General features: G+C 44.3%; 2 protein-coding genes across 4 annotated transcripts in view; both read right to left on the minus strand.

Moving 5' to 3' along the window:
- Positions 1-357: 357 nt before the first annotated feature.
- On the minus strand, positions 358-5514 carry tmem115 (transmembrane protein 115). The gene is made up of 2 exons (XM_014146309.2): positions 3654-5514; positions 358-3354 (listed from the first exon to the last, which is right to left on the minus strand). The coding sequence occupies exons 1-2, from the start codon at positions 4508-4510 to the stop codon at positions 3123-3125; spliced, it is 1089 nt and encodes a 362-aa protein (XP_014001784.1). The 5' UTR covers positions 4511-5514; the 3' UTR covers positions 358-3122.
- A 3894-nt stretch (positions 5515-9408) lies between these two features.
- Positions 9409-19265, minus strand: part of LOC106572303 (helicase ARIP4) — a 69501-nt gene continuing 59644 nt past the window's right edge. For all 3 annotated transcript variants that reach the window (XM_045695988.1, XM_045695990.1, XM_045695989.1), the window contains 4 exons: positions 18207-18382; positions 13521-13717; positions 12910-13286; positions 9409-12772 (listed from right to left, as the gene is read on the minus strand). In XM_045695988.1, coding sequence (XP_045551944.1) covers positions 11856-12772; positions 12910-13286; positions 13521-13717; positions 18207-18382 — 1667 coding nt within the window. In that variant the 3' untranslated portion in view covers positions 9409-11855. The remainder of the gene's footprint in view (positions 12773-12909; positions 13287-13520; positions 13718-18206; positions 18383-19265) is intronic.

Raw genomic sequence — 19265 nt, forward strand, 5'->3', positions numbered from 1 at the left:
TACTCCACTCAAATTGTAGAAACATATCAAGGATGATCAATGGAAACAGGATGCACCTGAGCTCAATTTCGAGTCTCATAGCAAAGGGTCTGAATACTTATGTAAATAAGGTATTTCAGTTGTTTTTTTAGAAATGTGCAAACATATCTAAAAACCAGTTTTTGCTTTGTCATTATGGGGTATTGTGTGTAGATTGATGAGGGCAGCTGTTTCTGTTGTCAGAACAGTATAAGAGACTGTGTTAACTGCTCCGCCTAGTGGCACATTTGAGGGGCAAGCAAGCAGCACCCTAAATAAATATCAGCTGAATTGTCCTATACTACTACCTACCCAGTGTTGCAAAAAGACAATTCATTGTTACATTTCATACAATCGTATTTTATTTCATATAGAGACAGAGAAATATCTGAAACTAAACAGGAGTCTGCGCAACGGTCACGGTACAAAGAGAAACACATCATTAGTGGAAATCTGAGGAACCTGTCTGGTGCACGGAAAATCTGTGAAAACCAAGCTTCGAGTCACCTTCCCCAACAAATTAAACAGAACTGCATCCGTATTGGCATCATTCACCACACCTTAACATTTCAAACCTCATAAGGTATTTGATTTAAAGACTCACGAGTGCAGATCTTATCTTAACCAACATTCAGAGACGTGACACAGATAGTGGGGGAAAAGGAGAAACTAGAAAGAAACAAAGAGCAAGAGATTTCGACAAGATGTTCCCTGGGGAGAAGAGAGCCTGTCAAGACTGCATCAGTGGCTGTATTTCTCCGTCATTGTCAAAAGCTGCTGAACTTTGTCGGGCCAAAACCATCCAGGAATGACAGGAAACCACTGTGTACAACATTTAGTCCTCTACCTCTCCCTGTTACACACGTTTGGATAAAAAGAAACAATAAAACTGGCTGGCCAGAAAAACTAAAGATTCTGACAGAACTCAAATCAACAGTATGAACAAAAATGAAGATAGACCCACACACCTTCAATCTATTATGGCCAGGGTTCCCCTTCGAGTAATCCAACTCCGACTTCAGAGCAAAAGTAAACAACTCAAAACAGGAACCACATCATCATTATCATCCACAGAGCAACTTGTCCAATTATCAGGTGTCCCATAAATGTTGGAAACATTTGAAAACAGAAGATCTAGCAATGGTAAAATAGACCTACAGTTGCGGCCAAATATATTGTCACCCTTCGAAAATAAGTTGAAATAGAAAAAAAAAAGTTTGGTCTCCACACATTATTGGATTTTCCACATTGCAGAACCAGTTTAATTTTTGTAAACTTAAATTTGCAATTTTTATTTTGAAAATAAAGACAAATGGCATGAACAAAATGATTGGCACCCAGGAGCTCGTACTCGGTCAAGATACATTTCAACAAATGCTTCTTGTAGCCATCAATAAGCTTTCTGTACCTTTTCTACTGGCAAATTGGCCCACTCTTCAGCAACAAACTGCTCTTATTCGCCAAAGTTTGACAAGTGCCCTCTCTCGCCATAGATGGATCATCACAGATGTGATTCAGATCTGGACCCGTCGCTGGCTATTGGAACAGTCCAAGGTGCTTTTTATGCGTGTTTGTGGTTGTTGTCCTACTGGAAGATCCACAACCTTCGACAAAGACACTGGGTTGAACATTGCACTCCAAAACACCATGATAATCTGTGGATTTCCTAATGTTCTGCACACATTCAAGGCCCGCACTACCAGAGGCAGCAAAGAAGACCTACAGCTTTATCAAACCTCCCCCATGGTTGATTGTGTGTGGGGGGGGGGGGTTATTTTCTTTGAACGCTTAATTTGGTTGTCGGTAAACATAGGAAGACCCCACTGCTGGAGACAAAAAAAAGCCTGTTTGAACTTTTCAAAAACCCACCTAAACAAGCCTAAATCCTGGGGAAAAGGTTCGGTGGACCAATGAAACCAAATCAGAGCTCTTTGGCAATACAGATCTGTGTTTACTGACAAATTATTTCAATGAAAATAACACCCTCCCTACAATCAAAGATGGGGGAGGTTTGGTAATGCTGTGGGGTTGCTTGAAATTTGCAGATTATCAGTTGTTTCGTTGTCCAGTGTTCAACCCAGTGTCCAAAAAATGTGTCTCCACTGAAGGTTGTGGGTCTTCCAGCAGGAAAACAACCTCACACATCAAAAAGCATCCAGGAATGGTTAAGAGATGCTGGACTGTTCTGAAGTGGCCAGCAGTCACATCAAAAACTTATTGGCGAGATCTGAAAACTGCAGTTGGTGGACGGCCCACCTGAAGTATTGAAGAATTATAGAAGTATGCTGCTGAAAAGTGGGCCAAATTGTCAGCAGAAAGGTGCAGCAAGCTCATTGACGACAAGAAGCGTTTTTCTGCAGTTATCTTGGCCAAAGGTTGCCAATTATTTTGTCCATGTCATTGGTCTTTACTTTCTAAATTCAAAACAAGCTAAATTGGTTCTGCAATGTCAAATCCAATAATGTGTGGTTACTGTTTGTTTTTAATCAACTTATTTTAGAAGAAATAGGGAATTATTTAAGAAAAGTGCAAGTGTGCCAATATATATTTGGCCATAACTGTATTTCAGTCTTTCAGTGATGGAGAAGAGAAAGATGTCAAAGACATTGAAGACGAAACACCAATCAGCACAAAAGGATGACCTAAAAAACCACTGAGAATCTGCATCCGTTTGCTGAAAGCTTGCTCTGGGACAATAGTAACACACAGCAACAGATGGGGAGTTTGCTAAGAGTCTCCGCTCCAATCGTAGCGTCTCAGACACAAGGTCTGGGAGTCAGACGAGCAGCAGGTGTGGAGCAGGTGTTTCGGGTCAAAAGAGCTGTAATTTAAAAAAAAAACATTTTGTACGACCATTCAATAGTTTATTCAGGACAGACGTGACAAACTAGGGAGAGTCCAATGTGTTTGTACATTGCATTGTTTCAATGGACATATGCGGGTGGGGGCCAGGAGAGCAATCGGTGTACAACTTCGGAGAGTCAGAGCGAAAAACTGATAAGCCTGACAATGTGTCAAAAACTGCTAGAGCTAGTGTGTGTGTGTCACTGTAGTGTGTGTGCTAGTCAAAACTTAGTATGGCTGAGTGTGTATCAGTGTGTCTGTTATGAGCTGGAGGGGGCGTCCTCAAAGCTGATGATGCTGGACTCCTGACCCGTGGTGTTCTGGGAACCATTAGAACCCCCTGCTGGCGAGGTTCTCTCATGTCCAGAGAGCAGCGGGGTGTCGGCCTGAACCTCGTCCTCATCGTCGTCCTCTTCGTCGTCCATGCTCGGCCAGGCCGACTGGTCCTCCACCTTCTTCAGTCGCTCGTTCAGGGCCTTCAGCGCCAACTGCCTGTAAGACGATCAGACAGAGTCAGTTGTAAAATAAACTGTCTGCCCATTACCAAGCAAATGTTTGCATTACATCATGGCATAGCAGGTGTCTCGGAGTCCCTTTCAAACAGCCACTGATCCTCTCCAGGTGCAGAGCGAGGTGATATGTAGGCCTAACTGCCGTCTACGTAACGGAGGACAAACAGTGTATGCATGACAGCTTGCAAGTGTGTCAGCCACATAATGGAGGTAAACAAATATTGGGCTGTGTGCTGTAATGGATCCCTGTGTGTTTATTTGGGCCTCTACAGCACTCACCTCCTCCTCTCTGTGTCCTGGGGATCTGCCCCCGGCAGACTGATGGTGATGGAGGAAGGTGCCCCGACGTCATAGCGCTTCACCATCTTCCTGCACACCTTGATCTTCACCAGGGCTGCGTGCACCAGGCCAGCCAGCAGCCCCACCACTGGCTGTACCGCTTCAGGGAAGAAGGAGGCAAAGGCAAAGTGGTCTGACATGTCCCCGCGGCCCCGGCTGTGCCTCTGGTAGAAGCGCAGGTAGACCCAGCCTGCCAGGGCGCCAAAGCTGTAGGCCGCCAGTGGGGCGGCATTCTCCAGCAGGCCAGAGAGGCGTAGCAGGGCCAGGCAGAGGAGGACCAGCGCCGGGGACGCTTTGAGCCTGACCTGTGGAACCCGCAGCACAGTCGTGTCCCCCATGGTCTGCTTGAGGGCCACCAACACCCCCCCGAGGAAAGCTGGTGCCCCATGGACACGCACAGCAAACAAGTAGTCCAGGTCGAAGGTGGCGACATACGTGAGCAAGTAGCAGAGGCCCGCCAGGAGGCCTGCAGAGATGTTGACCACGGCGAAAAAGATTAGCAGCTCCAAGGCGCCCCACAGAGGCTCCAACAGCCGGCCACAGGCCATGACAGTCCCAACATTGGTCACCAATCCCCACACATGCTGCTCCACCACGGCATGGGTCACCAGGGTCCAGATCCAGAAGTTAGGGGGGAAGAGGTAGCCAGGCGTCACACCCAGGGCGTATGGAGTGTCAACTGCCCATGAGAGCAGATACAGAAGTAGCACTATGGCACTTATGGACTTCACCACAACGCTAGTGTTGGTTAATGCGCCCAAGAAGTGCTGTCGTGCAACTGGCAGATAGCGATTCATTGTGTCGTTTGTCAGTCTCGCGCAAGGGCCGATCAGTAAGTTCGTATGACCTGCAGCTGCTCACGTGTTGGCCGTTAATCAGCAGTGCCAAGAAGAACAAACGTAATCTGCTGATACAGACAACATCCACTCTCGACAGTGATGCTTCATAGGGGAAAGAATCTGATTGATCAATGCTAATGGGTGGTTTAAAATGAACCTTTAATGTTATCGCTGTTCGAAACACTTGATGGGGAAACTTTCCTACCTCGCTATAACCCTTTATAGCTGCCGAACTGAAGTGACCTTACTAGTGTGATTAGATATTAAGAGTAACTGGGCTAATTTACTAAGCTAACAGATGTAGCAACCTGTGAATTACTCTCAATTGACACCAAACGGTGTCATACTCGAAGTTTACATACATCACAAATATTAAATAGCTACTGCACTTTAGGAATCATACCAAGAACTTCAACCAGCTAGTTAAATTAATATTTCAGCATTTGCTTGCTGGCTAGCAAGCACTGGAATAAGTAGCTTTTAAGCTAAGTTAGCTAGCTTGTTATTGCTAAGTTACTATTAAATGGCTAGGGAAAGAAGTCTGACAGTTTGTTACGATGTTTTATATCCACCATTCGAATTCATAAGATGACCAGTCAACATTTGATTAATGGGTTTTAGTTGTATAACTCCAAAAACTATAACAATTAGTACCAGCGCCCCTCTTGTTTTCCTCGGCCCAGGAATCACCGCTAGTTAGCTACAGTAGCTCGAGTTTTTCCTGGAACGTTAGTTAGCTGTAGCTACAGGCCTTCAAAACAATGTTGTCGAGGTGATCAAAAATCGGAGATTCACGCGGAAATCATTAAGTCTTCACAATGTCTATTCGGTTACATCAACGTTATTCCGATATAAAATCACAGATTACTGGCAATCCAGCGTTTCACACACTGACCAAAAAAAAACTGAGTCTTGGGCTCACTGTCACCGTCACACGAAGCGTCAAATCACGCCAGCGTGGTGCACTGGAGCACTATGGGAAATAGTTTTTTTGTTGACTTCTTCATTATGGTGGGCCGCAAATAAATATTATAGGTGCATGCCACCACCTACTGTATTGACTGTGCATCAGCCTACTATCATGTAGTATGAATTCATTACACTATGTGAAAAAATTGCCCTACCAACTAACCCTACACCCATTAAAACCTAATCACTATTCCACTACTTTGGCCCCATTTGATCCTACACCAGGCAAGCAGCCTAGGAGGACTGGACACTATCGTTTACATCACCTTGTAACTCTTCTACAGTAAAATCTCGTACACCCAAGTACTTCTCTACAGCTGCCACCACAACATCTATCCTCTGTGATTTTCATTCCATTCCTGCGGTACAGTTGATCACCATGGCTATGAATGCCAAAAAATACAAACCTACTGAAGCACATGCTATTCCTACCACTCTGCTGATTTCAGAGGGGTTAGGTTAAATGCGGAAGACACATTTCAGTTGAATACATTCAGTTGGACAACTGACTAGGTATCCCCCTTTCCCATTTTTTGGCCTCAGCCCACTCATTGGGATCCTCTTAGGATCCCTCATCCTGGACCCACCTTCCTCTACTACTCTCTTCCCTGCCTCAGCATACTACAACTTCTGTACTACTCTGATGCTGGCAACCTCAACCTGCCTTTCTCTCCCTGGACACCTCTGATCTCCAGCACCATGGGTACCCCTACAGTTAAACATACAACATTTCCCACAGATACAACACATTCCTATGTCTCAAGTCCTCCTGCACACTTCTCACATCTAGGATTCTCCCTCCTACACACTGCTGCCACATGACCATAAGCTTGACACCTAAAACACCATAATGGGTTTGGGACAAAAGCTCTCACGGGATAACTGACAAATCCTAACTTGACTTTAGACTCTGCATCAAAACTCAATAGTACAGACAGTGTCTTCGCTGTTTCACCACACTCTTCACTGGGTCTGCATCGCACCAAACGTTGGGCGTCACAGACAATGGGAATCTTCAACTTCAGTTGACCCTCCTCAACACTTAACGCCACTCCAGTTATCACTCCTTTCAACAGGGCCCTGCTCCGGAGAGGAAAGCAAAACACAGTTATTGTCCTCAGGCATGTGGTGCGGAGCGCACGCTCCCTCTGAATGGCAGAAACGCAAAAAATCGACACGATTCCACTTCAAGTCACTTTCACGACCCTACATTCCCCAACCTCTTTTATCCACCCAACCTGACACTACATATGGATCAGCCAGAAGGCAAGGATCCATTCTCTCCCAAAATCTCACTCCCACTGGGCAAAAATCATCTTTATCACCATCTGGATGAGGCTCAAACTCAGCGGTCTTGAACCGCTGGTCTTGCCACCGCAGTTAATTAATCCTCACTCTCATCATGTTCAATTTCCTCCTGCAGCACTCGATATTCACTCTTAATGTGTTCCACTTTCTTATTTTTTTCCCTGCCCGTCTTCTGTCCGACCTCTATGGGTTCCCCTGACTCCATCTCTCCCCCCCACCACACACACACACAGCAGTCAAGGGATGCTCTAGTCTAGGTGCCTGCCTGTCAGTCTCCAGCTCTTTATGCATAGCCTAATTCCCAACATTTATTTGCTTTGAGGATTCTCATGCAATCAGTTTTTTTGTGATAAGCCAATCATTATTTTGTGTGTTTACATCATCCCTGGTCCATCTGTCCGCCCACCTGGAATACTTACCTCATATCATCATGATGTTGTTTTTGCCAGAGATCTTATTACATTTTAGGGATTCTATATGGAATTCTATAGATTTTTACTGGACTCGCTACAAAAGGAGTGTTATCTTTCTGAGTAGTGAGAAGCTAATCTGACTACGAAAACATAAATGTATTCAAACTGACATGTTTGGAGATGGACAGCAGCATTCCACTGCTGGCTTGCCTTTGAAGCTAAGCAGCATTGGTTGTGGTCAGTCCCTGGATGGGAGACCAGATGCTGCTGGAAGTGGTGTTGGAGGCCCAGTTAGAGGCACTCTTTCCTCTGGTCTAAAAACATAACTCAATGCCCCAGGACAGTGATTGGGGACCTTGCTCGGGTGTATGCAGTCTTTTGGATGGGACGTTAAACAGGTGTCCTGACTCTCTGTGGTCACTACAGATCCCATGGCACTTATTGTAAGAGTAGGGGTGTAAAACCTGGTGTCCTGGCTAAATTATAATCATCCCCAGCTTCCATCTGGCTCATTCATCCCTCCTCTCCCATGTAACCATTTCCCAGGTAACTTACCTGGTAAAATAAGGTTTAAAAAAAAAAATGTGCGTGTTGAACACACATTGATTAAAGAGACAGAAATGACTGGGATAACTGCATACACATTCATTTTATTCAGTAATTAATTGGCATAAAAAATATTACACTAAAGAATTCACATTTCTCAGGTGTAAAAAAAGACAAAACCCTCTGCCAGCAGAACTCTATGAGAATCAAACATCACAGATAAAGAGAGAGCACAGCAAAATCTGATCTGAAATCAAACCAAGACAACGTGAATAGCTCACTGGCAGAAAACGCAGTGGACAATGGTTGGCTACCAAAAAAACAAAACAAGTGAGGGACCTTTGACTGGCAAAGAACAACGTTGTCCTCTGAAGACAGGCATACAAATGGACACACCCGCAAACAAACTAACAAAAATGTGTAAAGTAAGCAGAGTTATAATGCGCTTGTCCACTTACAGTGATAAAAACACGAGACAAAGGCTGTTTTTATCGAGACCCAGATGAGACATGCTTGGATCTGGGATGCCTCAGTGGAACTTTCCTTATGGAGAACAAGAGCCACAACACTCGACGCAATTGTACTGCTCTGATAGTGTTTCAAATGGCAATGTCAGCATTTTGGAATATTTATGCATCTCTCTGAATAACAGTTCTGCTTTTACAGAATCAAAAGACAAACCACTGGACCTGTGAGGTTAAATTGTGAGTGTGCGATGGTGGTGAGGGAGACAATTTGCATGAACCAAATCCCTGTGAACGCTTGACTTATGTAAAAGGGTTGGTTTATGTAAAAGACCAAGGTTAGGCAACCCAAAAACAGAGTCTTCAATTCAAAAACACACAAATTTCCACGCATCTTGGTCATGTAAGAGGACCCATACTGGGACAGAAAACCATGGCAGTGTGACAGTCCCAGATCTTTGCCTGCATCTCCCATTCCCAAGCCGTTCCAACTTTACATTATAGATCAGACGGCAACGCAGAGCTACAACACCAAAGAGCGGTAAACCCATCAAGTGACATCCAGTCCACCGTGGCCAAGCTTCCTGGAATAAGCAGACATCATGGAATTCCTTTTTATTGTTCCCAGATACAACTGAACAGAATCTGCTTGCATAGCTGATGATGAAAATCTAAGGCTAAGTAATTTAAGATATCACTGGCGAAGTCGATGTACAGAATTTCAGTTTCATTGTCAAAACATGTAAACATTATCAACTTGAAGGCTGGCAGACTGCTCATTTCACCAAAGCTGATGTAAACACTAAAAGCATGCACCAGACAACTATAAATTAATACTACATACAAAACAGTAAACCTGTCTCCGTGTAAAGATAACAGTTTTGATCGAACGTGTTTGTTTCTACTTTTAACGCATTGTCATCTAGGACGAGTGGCTGACAGCTATTCTCAATTTTGCCCTCTTCATCTGATTTCAGGTCATGTCATCTGATGGATATGACTCTGGACAGGTCTCTAGACCAAATGCTCAGTCCCCTCCAAAAGTGAAGCGAAAGAGTTACTTATGTTCAGATAGTGCTTGAGAATCTGTGTGTGAGATAAGATACTAGTGTGCGATTAAACATTTGCGTTTTTATCAAAGTAAATGAACTTGAAATGCCATTCAAAACATTTTATTTACAAAAGATCTTAAAGCCATCCATTGTTACATGTCCATTCACAAACGATGTACTGTACAGGCTTTGCTAACCATGCTAGCACATACTCAGACTTCCTGTCATCGTGCCAACGCTAGTTAGCATTGGCTCGCAAAAAAATACCTCTAACTTCCCGAACTATCCCTTTAACTAAATGGAATTTACTTGACAGTCAGTTGGTTGCTGACTGAATCGATTTATAAATAAATACTGAAATTCAAGTAGAAAGCTATGAAAAAGATCAGTTGGTACAACAACTGAAAACATTGAAAACTGAGGGAACTACCTTTCATTTGCCATTAGGATATATAGATTCAAATGAACATCTGGATGATATGGACATGAACAAAAACAAAAGCACTGGGTGACATTTTCTCTCTGCTAATGAGTGGTTTGACCGCCCGTGACTGGTTGGTCCAGAAACTCACACACTGAGTCAGATGTCTAATATCCCATTTCTCAAGTCACGGAACACAATAAATCGACGTGTTCCAGTAAAATAACATTAAAAAAATTCCCCTTAAACAAAAACAGAACAAAAAAAGTACAAACATTTAAAATAACAATGAATAAATATGCACTGTCATAAATACATTAACTTGGTAAATGCAAACATTGAAAAAAGAAAAAGTACATTAAGTATGGTATGAATGAAAAGAAGAACAAGTCTGATGATACTAGGGTATCGTAATCAATGCAAGAATTGGAGTTTAAAGCTCCTGCTGAAGAGACTCAAGGCTAGGGACTTGGTGGAGGTGGTGTGCTGGCCTTCCCTCTTCCCAAAGTGGGTTGAATTGAGACAGTAAGTCTATGTAAGTAATGAGAGGGGCAGTAACAGTCAGAAGTAACGAAAATGAAAAAGTGCTGGTTATCAAACAGAACCAGGTCTCACACACACCTGACCGCCCCCCCCCCCCTTTACAATGAGCTCACAACGAAGTCTGTAATGACATTCTGTGACCAAATTCGAAAGACACCCTCTCTTCTTTAGGCCAATAGCAGTTGGTGACATTTGGTCGCGTCAGAGAATTATCCTCTAAGTTTGCTTTAAGTTTTTTTGGCACAGCCATTTTTGAATTTGCTCAAATTATTTTGGTTTGACAATGACCTCTTGAACGCTGTTTGTTTTTCAGTTGAAATCACATATGCCAGAGATGAGACAAAGGAACAGAAAACAAGTGTTCAAGCTATCCACCGAGACAAAGCGAGACATTATGAGACAAGTTCTCTCCTCTAGAACACTTGGGTACCCAATGCAGAAACAGACAGGGAAGGAGACGCACACAGAGGGGTCACAGGTCATATTTGTATCACTTAGAAAAGCTACAGTAAGACTATGGGTGAGATCCAGGTCCTAGGACTGCCCGTCTCGCTGTTTCTCTATTCCCACTAGGTAACATTTAGAGACAGAGGCAAGGCATTTTCAATTCACCGTCCCTTTGGACAGTTGGCGCTTCGCAAGAGCACAGTTTCACATCATCACCTATAGACAGGTAATCAATTAGAAAAATGCAGAAGATGACATAAAACGTGGAAATCAGATCTTCCCAAAAGTGATGCCTGTCCCAAAGATCTGCGTTAAAGGTGTAAATAAGCGTACATTCTTTGAGTTGAAGGTTCTTCCTTTAAAGTTTTCACCCAACAAAGAGCCTAACTGTTTCTTGACTTCAGTCTCAACTAGTCCATTTTCTGATTATCATCCAATTTCTCAAAAAACTCAACACTTCTGTCCTGGCAGTTAATTCAAGAGCAAATCAAATTGATTTTGAAAACAGTTTTAGAGTAGGACTACCATATAAAATAATATTCAGTAGCAAATAATGACAATCAAGAACAATATCATCTAACAGATATTTTGTGCCATACCATAATTACTACCAACTATGTCTCTCAATTTGATTTATTAACTCTAGTCTATTGTCAGTTAGTTATTAATCTAGTCTATCATCAACTGTTGGAAAAATGCAAAAAAGTTATAGAAGACAACCAAGCGAATTAGTCAGTCTTCTGAACAAACAGTACACCCTGGTGGCGATTCAGGGTCACTGCAGGTTCAAACCCAGCTGTCGCTTCAGTGATTTGAACAGGACAGACAGAACAGAACATTTTGGAAGCCCCAAGTCCGTTTCCTTTTCATCTACGTTCTCTCTCGTGCTCAGTTCTTCTATTTTCTTATTTTTAAATTAGATATTCAGCATAAGGATTTGTTGCTTTGTCCAGTTTGTGTTATATTCCAATAGACTCGTTTTCTGAACGGCGTGCATGTTGCACTTGGGATGGGGAAAAGGGCTAGTGGAGGTGGATGGGGCTTGATTGTCCCTTCCTTTCCTCTCCAGATCTCCTAGCACCAACAACCCACTAACTGTCCCCTACAACCCACATGCCTCTTCCCTACGGTTGGAGGCTCTCATTGTCCAGTCACCTCAATGACATCATCGTCATCATCGTCGTCGCTGTCTGAGCTGCTACCAGCGTTCTCTGCCGAGCCGTGGGCATCAGAGCGACCCAGCCCCGCCCCCATCAGGCCAGAGGAGGGGAAGTGGGAGAGGAAGCTGGAGCCAGCGGGGCCTGGGGTGGCGGCCGGGAGCCCCCCAGGGAGCAGCGAGCTAGGGTACATGCCCACGGACTGGCCGTAGGACAGCATGCCAGCCATACCAGCACCCAGCATGAAGGGAGCCAGGGAGGCTGAGTCAGAGGCAGCCGAGGAGGAGCTGGTAGTGGTGGAGGAGGAAGACCTGGAGGAGGAGCTAGGTAGGGTGCTGTCCCCCTGGCCGAAGGGGTCAGAGGTCATGGGGAACATGAGACAGGGGTCACCCAGCTGGCTGTGGGGCTGGAAGTAGGGCGAGCCAGCCCCCATGAAAAGGGGTTGCTCAATGGAACCCAGCATGGCCGGGTTGAGGACCATGGGCGGGAGGCCGTAACCCCCGGTGAAGGGAAAGGCCCGGGGGGGCAACAGGGCTAAGGTGCGCTTGCCGGTGGCCAGCTGCTTGTTGTTGGCCGATTCGTCGGCAGACGGGGTGGAGGCTTTGCGCTTGGTGCCCTTCAGGTCCAGGGCGGCTGTGTAGTCTGTGTTGGGCTGGGCCGCGGTCTCTCCCCAGGGCTTGGCATGGCTGGTCATGCTGCTGCCATTGGTGCTCTCTGCCAGCGCCGTCTCCAAGGATCCTGCAGACGGGGCCTTGGAGGCCTGCTGCTGCTGGATCTTGTTTCCGGCTGCAGCTGTGTACCTCTGGAGCTCGCTCAGTATCTCGGGGCTGTCAGGGGAGAGCGGGCGAGTCACACAGCCGCTGGGGCCGTTCGTCGAGTCCTCCGATGCCTTCTGGGTGTCTGAGGGAGGGAAGACAGACGGGTCAGATACTGCTCTCTGGTCTAGATTAACAGAAACCATCAGCACTCAAAAACAGATCCATATGGACCAAATGGGTAGAATCTATACTGACTAAGAGTTGAGATGGGATTGTTACTTTTGGGTGCAACGGCTTTCTCCTCCCCTGCCTTGAGCTTGCTTGCAGCACGGATGGCAAAGATCCTCCCGTCACAGGTTCTGATGTAGGTCCCTTTAGTTCCTCTGATGACGTGGATGCTCTCTCCTGCACTGATCCTGGCCTTGACATCAGTTGAACTGTTGGTTCCTGGTATCACGATATCTGTGGTGGTGACTATCTTCTGGACGAAGACGCCTGCCTTCTGCAGGTAGTTGACGGGAAAGCCCGAGCTGGAGTCGGAGTCTGCCGTGGAGGCTGAGGCATGAGACGCCTGGCGAGGCAACATGGGATTTGGAGTTGACTGAACGGGGCGGATGCTGGCCACGGCCTTCTCATCTTGGCGAGGGGGTGGGCGCCTGAAGGGGGGTAGGGGTGGGGGAGGGTCAAGGGAGAGGAAAGATGAGAGGGTGGCAAATTGGCAGTCCAAATTGAGGACGGTGGGGTTAAAAGAACAGTTTAAAAGAATTAAAAACTTGGTATCACATTGACTAAGCAATTGTAGTATTGTACAGTATATGTTACTGAGAAAATAGATTTATCGGGTGAAAACAGGAACTAAAAGAGTGTCTGTCTTTGGGGGACCATCTCACCAGTTGCGCTGGCTGAAGGCAGGGATGTTGGTGAGGCTCTGGTCGCTGGCGGGGTAGTAGTGGGCGTAAGAGGGCCGCGTGTAGGGCACCGACGCACGCTTCTCGTCCTCGTAGCTCTTTTTGGCAGCCTTCTTCTCCGCTTTGGTGAGCTTCATCTCCCGCCGGTCCACCAGGAGAGAATCATGATGGAAGGGTTGCTAGAGAGACCGACATGGAGAGTAGTTTGAGTAAAATTATAATTATATACTGAGTGTACAAAACATTAGGAACACCTTCCCAATGTTGAGTTGCAACCCACTTTGCCCTCAGAACAGCCTCAATTCATCGGGGCATGGACTCTACAAGGTGTAAAAAAACAATCCACAGGGATACTGGGACTCTGGATCCAGGGATCCTGGGATACTGGATCCAAGGATACTGGATCCAATGCTTCCCACAGTTGGGTGGTGGACCATTCTTGCGACACACAGGAAACTGTTGAGCGTGGAATTTTTTTTAATAAATCGGCAGTGTTGCAGTTCTTGACACACTAAAACCGGTGTGTCTGGTACCTACTACCATACCCCGTTCAAAAGGCACTTAAATCTTTTGTCTTGCCCATTCACCCTCTGAATGACACACACACACAATCCACGTCTCAATTGTCTCAAGGCTTAAAAATCCTTCTTTAACCCGTCTCCTCCCCTTCATCTACACCAGGGGTCGGCAACCTTTCGTGTGTGGAGCGCCAATTTACAATTGATCCTCCCATTTCTAACGATCTGCGTGCCAGTTATGATTGTCATACGTGAATTACAAGTAAGTGTCTATTGAATATCTAATTGCCTACAAGCGGAAGAATTCCACAGCTCGCTAAACAGAGGCGCTGTCCATTAGCACCACAGGCTTGACCTTAGAACAGATTCTCTTGGTGAATGATAGTGACACGGGGTGGCCAATCTCATCTTCAAAATCAGCTTTGCGAATCTTTTGTGTTTCCCCACTATAGCGGGGGCACAGGCAGTTGGAATAGCGAATACGTTTAAGAAAATCGACACCTCTCCTCAAAATGATCTGTTAAGGCTTTTGCTACATCTTCTCCTTTAGTAGTATCATGCATGGGTTTGAGACAAAGCAGCTCCTCACGTACCTGCGCTGAATCACAGTATCTTGCAACAACTGCCAGACGTGGAATGTTATTCACATCCACTCTCATCAAAGAGCCACATAGGTGCATTTTTTTTAACGCTACAGTTTGCTGCTCCTATACATTTTCAACCGTCTCTGTAACGCGCCTTTCAACAGTTCTGGCAGACGCAGGCATGTCTTTGATCTATGAGATGATTGTGTCTCCGTTAGGCAATCCATCAAATAAAGCCTGCGAACTACTGAGGAAAGCCTCCACGGCCCTTGATTCCTTCAGCCTTGTCCACCTCATCCTTGAAGTTTTCCTCATGTCTCGTTTCAAAATGACGTCGTACACTTGATGTCCGACAAACAACAGTTTTACAACACAGAGCACAAACAGACCGGTCCTTCAGTAAAACTAATCCATATTCCTTAGTCCAAGAGGCAATAAATGAGCGGACATCTGCCTTATTTTTCTTTGCCGATGACATTTTGCGCCCTGAACTTTTTTAAATAACAAAAGAAGGCTTGCTAGCTGATAGCCACGTGAAAACGAATCTCTCATCTTCAGTGCTTGGTTTTAAATTTGGCGGGAGAGGTGGGTCATCTTGCACTGAACTAATAATATGAAACTCCTGCAAAATCATGAAAGCCCATTGGCTAAATCAGGTTGACATACCAATGCAATTTCAATTATCTTCTTCCTAGATGGCGTAGCAGTCAGACGTCTTTGTCCTGTCCCTTGTATATATCTTTTTACATCTTTTTCTTCGCATATCTTTGAAAAATATTTTCCGAAACCTCAACTTCTAAATACTCTCCTGCAACCCGCCGCACCCAATGTGGCGTGGATCTGTTTTTTTTAATATTGTAATTACTTCGCCACCATGGCCTATTTATTGCCTTAACTTACCTCATTTGCACTCACTGTATATAGACTTGTTTTCTTTTGTTCTACTGTATTATTGACTGTATGTTTTGTTTATTCCATGTGTAACTCTGTGTTGTTGTATGTGTCGAATTGCTATGCTTTATCTTGGCCAGGTCGCAGTTGTAAATGAGAACTTGTTCTCAACTAGCCTACCTGGTTAAATAAAGGTAAAATAAATTTAAAACAAATCTTCTCCAGTTTATAAAAAAATTGAATAAGTCAGATAATAAACGTCAAGCCAAGGCTTAGCAAGCCACGTAGAATAATACAATATATCCATTTATTTTTTTATTTTTGGGGGGGTGGCCAAAGCAAATACCCTCATGTGCCAAGGCTGGCACGTGTGCCTTAGGTTGCCAACCCCTGATCTACACTGATTGAATTGGATCTAGCAGGTGACATCAATAAGGGATCATAGCGTAGACTGACCAGGTGAATCCAGGTTGTCATGGAAAGAGCATGTTTTGTACTTTCAGTATAAATAATAGAGGATATTTAACAGTTGGGCACCAAACCCGTCCCATATGAAATAGTGAAATCTATTGTAGTTCTAACCTTGGTCACCAGATGTGGGTAGAGTATAATACAGTATGGTGTTTATGGATATGTACAGTTTCTTCAGAAAGTATTCAGACCCCTTGACTTTTTCCACATTTTGTTAGGTTACAGCCTTATTCTATAATTGATTAAATCTTATTTTTTTTTATCTCATCAATCTACAAACAATACCCCATAATGACAGAGCAAAAACAGGTTTAGAGTTTTTTGCTCATTTATAAAAAATAAAAAAACAAATATTACATAAGTATTGAATACCTATGTAAATAAGGTAGTTCTGTTTATTTTTAATACATTTGCAAACATTTCTAAAAACCTGTTTTCACTTTGTCATTATAGGGTGTTGTGTATAGATTGCTGAGGATTTGTATTTATTTAATCAATTTTAGAACAAGGCTGTAATGTAACAAAATGTGGAAAAAGTCAAGGGGTCTGAATACTTTCCGAAGGGGAGATAATATACACACACACACACACACACACACACACACACACACACACACACACACACACACACACACACACACACACACACACACACACCTTGGTGATGAGGTGAGGGTAGAGCTGGCAGGCCTGTCTGTCTGATGTAGTGTGTATATAGATGGGTCGTTCCACAAAATGAGGCCCTTTTGGGCAGTTTAATTTGGCTCATTCTAACATTGTCATGAAGAGCACATGTTCAACTTATGTTTTCCCATTTCAAGAGGTTAATTTAACAAATGAGTGCCTATTAAGTGCAAAATAAAGTAACAGGGTTGACGATTAGCCATTCATCTCCTTGTGACAAGGGGAATTAAAGCTTGTCGTGTGCAACAGGGAGGGGCGATTGAATGCAAGCCTCACAAAAAAAGAGCAAATTGATTTTTTAAAATTCTACCGTTGTATATCTATGGGTAACGTGGTTGCCATGTCATGCTCGACCCACTCAGTTTTCCACCACAAAACCCCATAAAATGCCCAAAAAGAGTAGAACCGGCTCACCTCCTTTTACACTATGCTTTGACTATTAGATGTTAAAAACATATTTTTTTAAGGATTCGTTTCACCATATTAAAATGAGTTTGGTTCAAGTAACAAGGTTGAGCTTAAAATGAGGGACAGGTTGTTGTTTTTTTTTTTACCTTAAAATGAATCACTAACCACATTAAATAAATGATAATCTTCAGAAATGACTTTGTCAAAGCAACAGGTGATTGGTTACCTTGGTGACTAAGTGAGGGTAGAGCTGGCATACCTGTCTGATGTAGTGTGTATATAGATGTGTATATAGGTGATCTGTTACCATGGTGGTGAGGTGGGGGTAGAGCTGGCAAGCCTGTCTGATGTAGTGTGTATATAGATGTGTGTATATAGGTGATCTGTTACCTTGGTGACTAAGTGAGGGTAGAGCTGGCAGGCCTGTCTGATGTAGTGTGTGTACATAGGTGATCTGTTACCTTGGTGACTAAGTGAGGGTAGAGCTGGCAGGCCTGTCTGATGTAGTGTGTGTACATAGGTGATCTGTTACCTTGGTGACTAAGTGAGGGTAGAGCTGGCAGGCCTGTCTGATGTAGTGTGTGTACATAGGTGATCTGTTACCTTGGTGACTAAGTGAGGGTAGAGCTGGCAGGCCTGTCTGATGTAGTGTGTGTACATAGGTGATCTGTTACCTTGGTGACTAAGTGAGGGTAGAGCTGGCAGGCCTGTCTGATGTAGTGTGTGTACATAGGTGATCTGTTACCTTGGTGACTAAGTGAGGGTAGAGCTGGCAGGCCTGTCTGATGTAGTGTGTATATAGATGTGTGTATATAGGTGATCTGTTACCTTGGTGACTAAGTGAGGGTAGAGCTGGCAGGCCTGTCTGATGTAGTGTGTGTACATAGGTGATCTGTTACCTTGGTGACTAAGTGAGGGTAGAGCTGGCAGGCCTGTCTGATGTAGTGTGTGTACATAGGTGATCTGTTACCTTGGTGACTAAGTGAGGGTAGAGCTGGCAGGCCTGTCTGATGTAGTGTGTGTACATAGGTGATCTGTTACCTTGGTGACTAAGTGAGGGTAGAGCTGGCAGGCCTGTCTGATGTAGTGTGTGTACATAGGTGATCTGTTACCTTGGTGACTAAGTGAGGGTAGAGCTGGCAGGCCTGTCTGATGCTCGCCTCCATCTCCTGGCGGGACTGCAGCTGCACCTGTGACACGTCAGGCTCCTCCTCCACAAAGTGCAGCAGAGACTCCACCTCCCTCCGTGTGAACGACAGCATCGGGTTCAGGTCATCCACCACTCGGTCTGCAGAGAAGAGGGATTGAGGGAAGAGAAGGAGTTAGTCTACTACACAAATACAGAGGAGAAGATTTATTCATTAAAATCCAGACAGAAAATATTTACACAAGAAGCAACCTATTATCACACAGTCAAACTCTCATTTCATTTAGTAAGTTCACCAATTTGATGAACTTCTATTTGTGCACAAAAAAATGTGTATGTGTGTGTTCATTACAAAAACACTAGTGGCTCATGAGTCACGTGTCCATGGTAACAAGTGATAAGGTGCTGCTTGCACCTATCAGGTCCTTTCAGACAGGTGCACATAGAAAAGGGGGCCAAGGAAACGTGGTAGAGGCCAGCAAGGAAACAGCCCCTGGTGTTGCACTACCTCCTCTCAGCTGAGTTTGGGTCCTTTTGACTTTCACACTACCAGCCACTGCAGGTCTTAACTTTAACTTTAAACTGTAACGTCATAGATTTTTCCCTTTAAAATAAAACTGATCAAGTAAATGGCATCATTATTTAAAATGGGGCCTTCAAATGCAGATTAGTATTTTATGAACACTTTAAAAAGAGAATTCCAACCATTGCATCATGAGGTAGAGATTTTGACGGCTACAATGGTGGTGCACCTATGCAATAATCCAACTCGGACCAAAATCTTCCTCGTCTTTCTGGCAAACACTGTTTACAGTTGATAGACAGTAACTGGAACTGATGTGCCATTATCCAGTTGGTAAAACATTACAGAATGAACAAACATTATCAATCTATAACGTTTAAGTTTTGCAGTTTACTGTCTTTGGAATGTTCGGAAGTCAATAAATTGACACAAGAAGCAACCTATTATCAGGGCCTTTAGACCCTCCCTGTGTGTATAGGACCACCAACAGCTAAATGAAAA

Source organism: Salmo salar, chromosome ssa15, assembly GCF_905237065.1.
Source record: "Salmo salar chromosome ssa15, Ssal_v3.1, whole genome shotgun sequence".
Lineage (NCBI taxonomy): Eukaryota > Metazoa > Chordata > Actinopteri > Salmoniformes > Salmonidae > Salmo > Salmo salar.

Bases quoted from the DNA above. Each gene is read 5' to 3' on its own strand.
- tmem115 (XM_014146309.2), bottom strand. From the start codon at position 4,510: ATGAATCGCTATCTGCCAGTTGCACGACAGCACTTCTTGGGCGCATTA. The intron at 3,355-3,653 runs GTGAGTGCTGTA...ATCGTCTTACAG, and splicing joins CAGGACACAGAGAGGAGGAG to GCAGTTGGCGCTGAAGGCCC.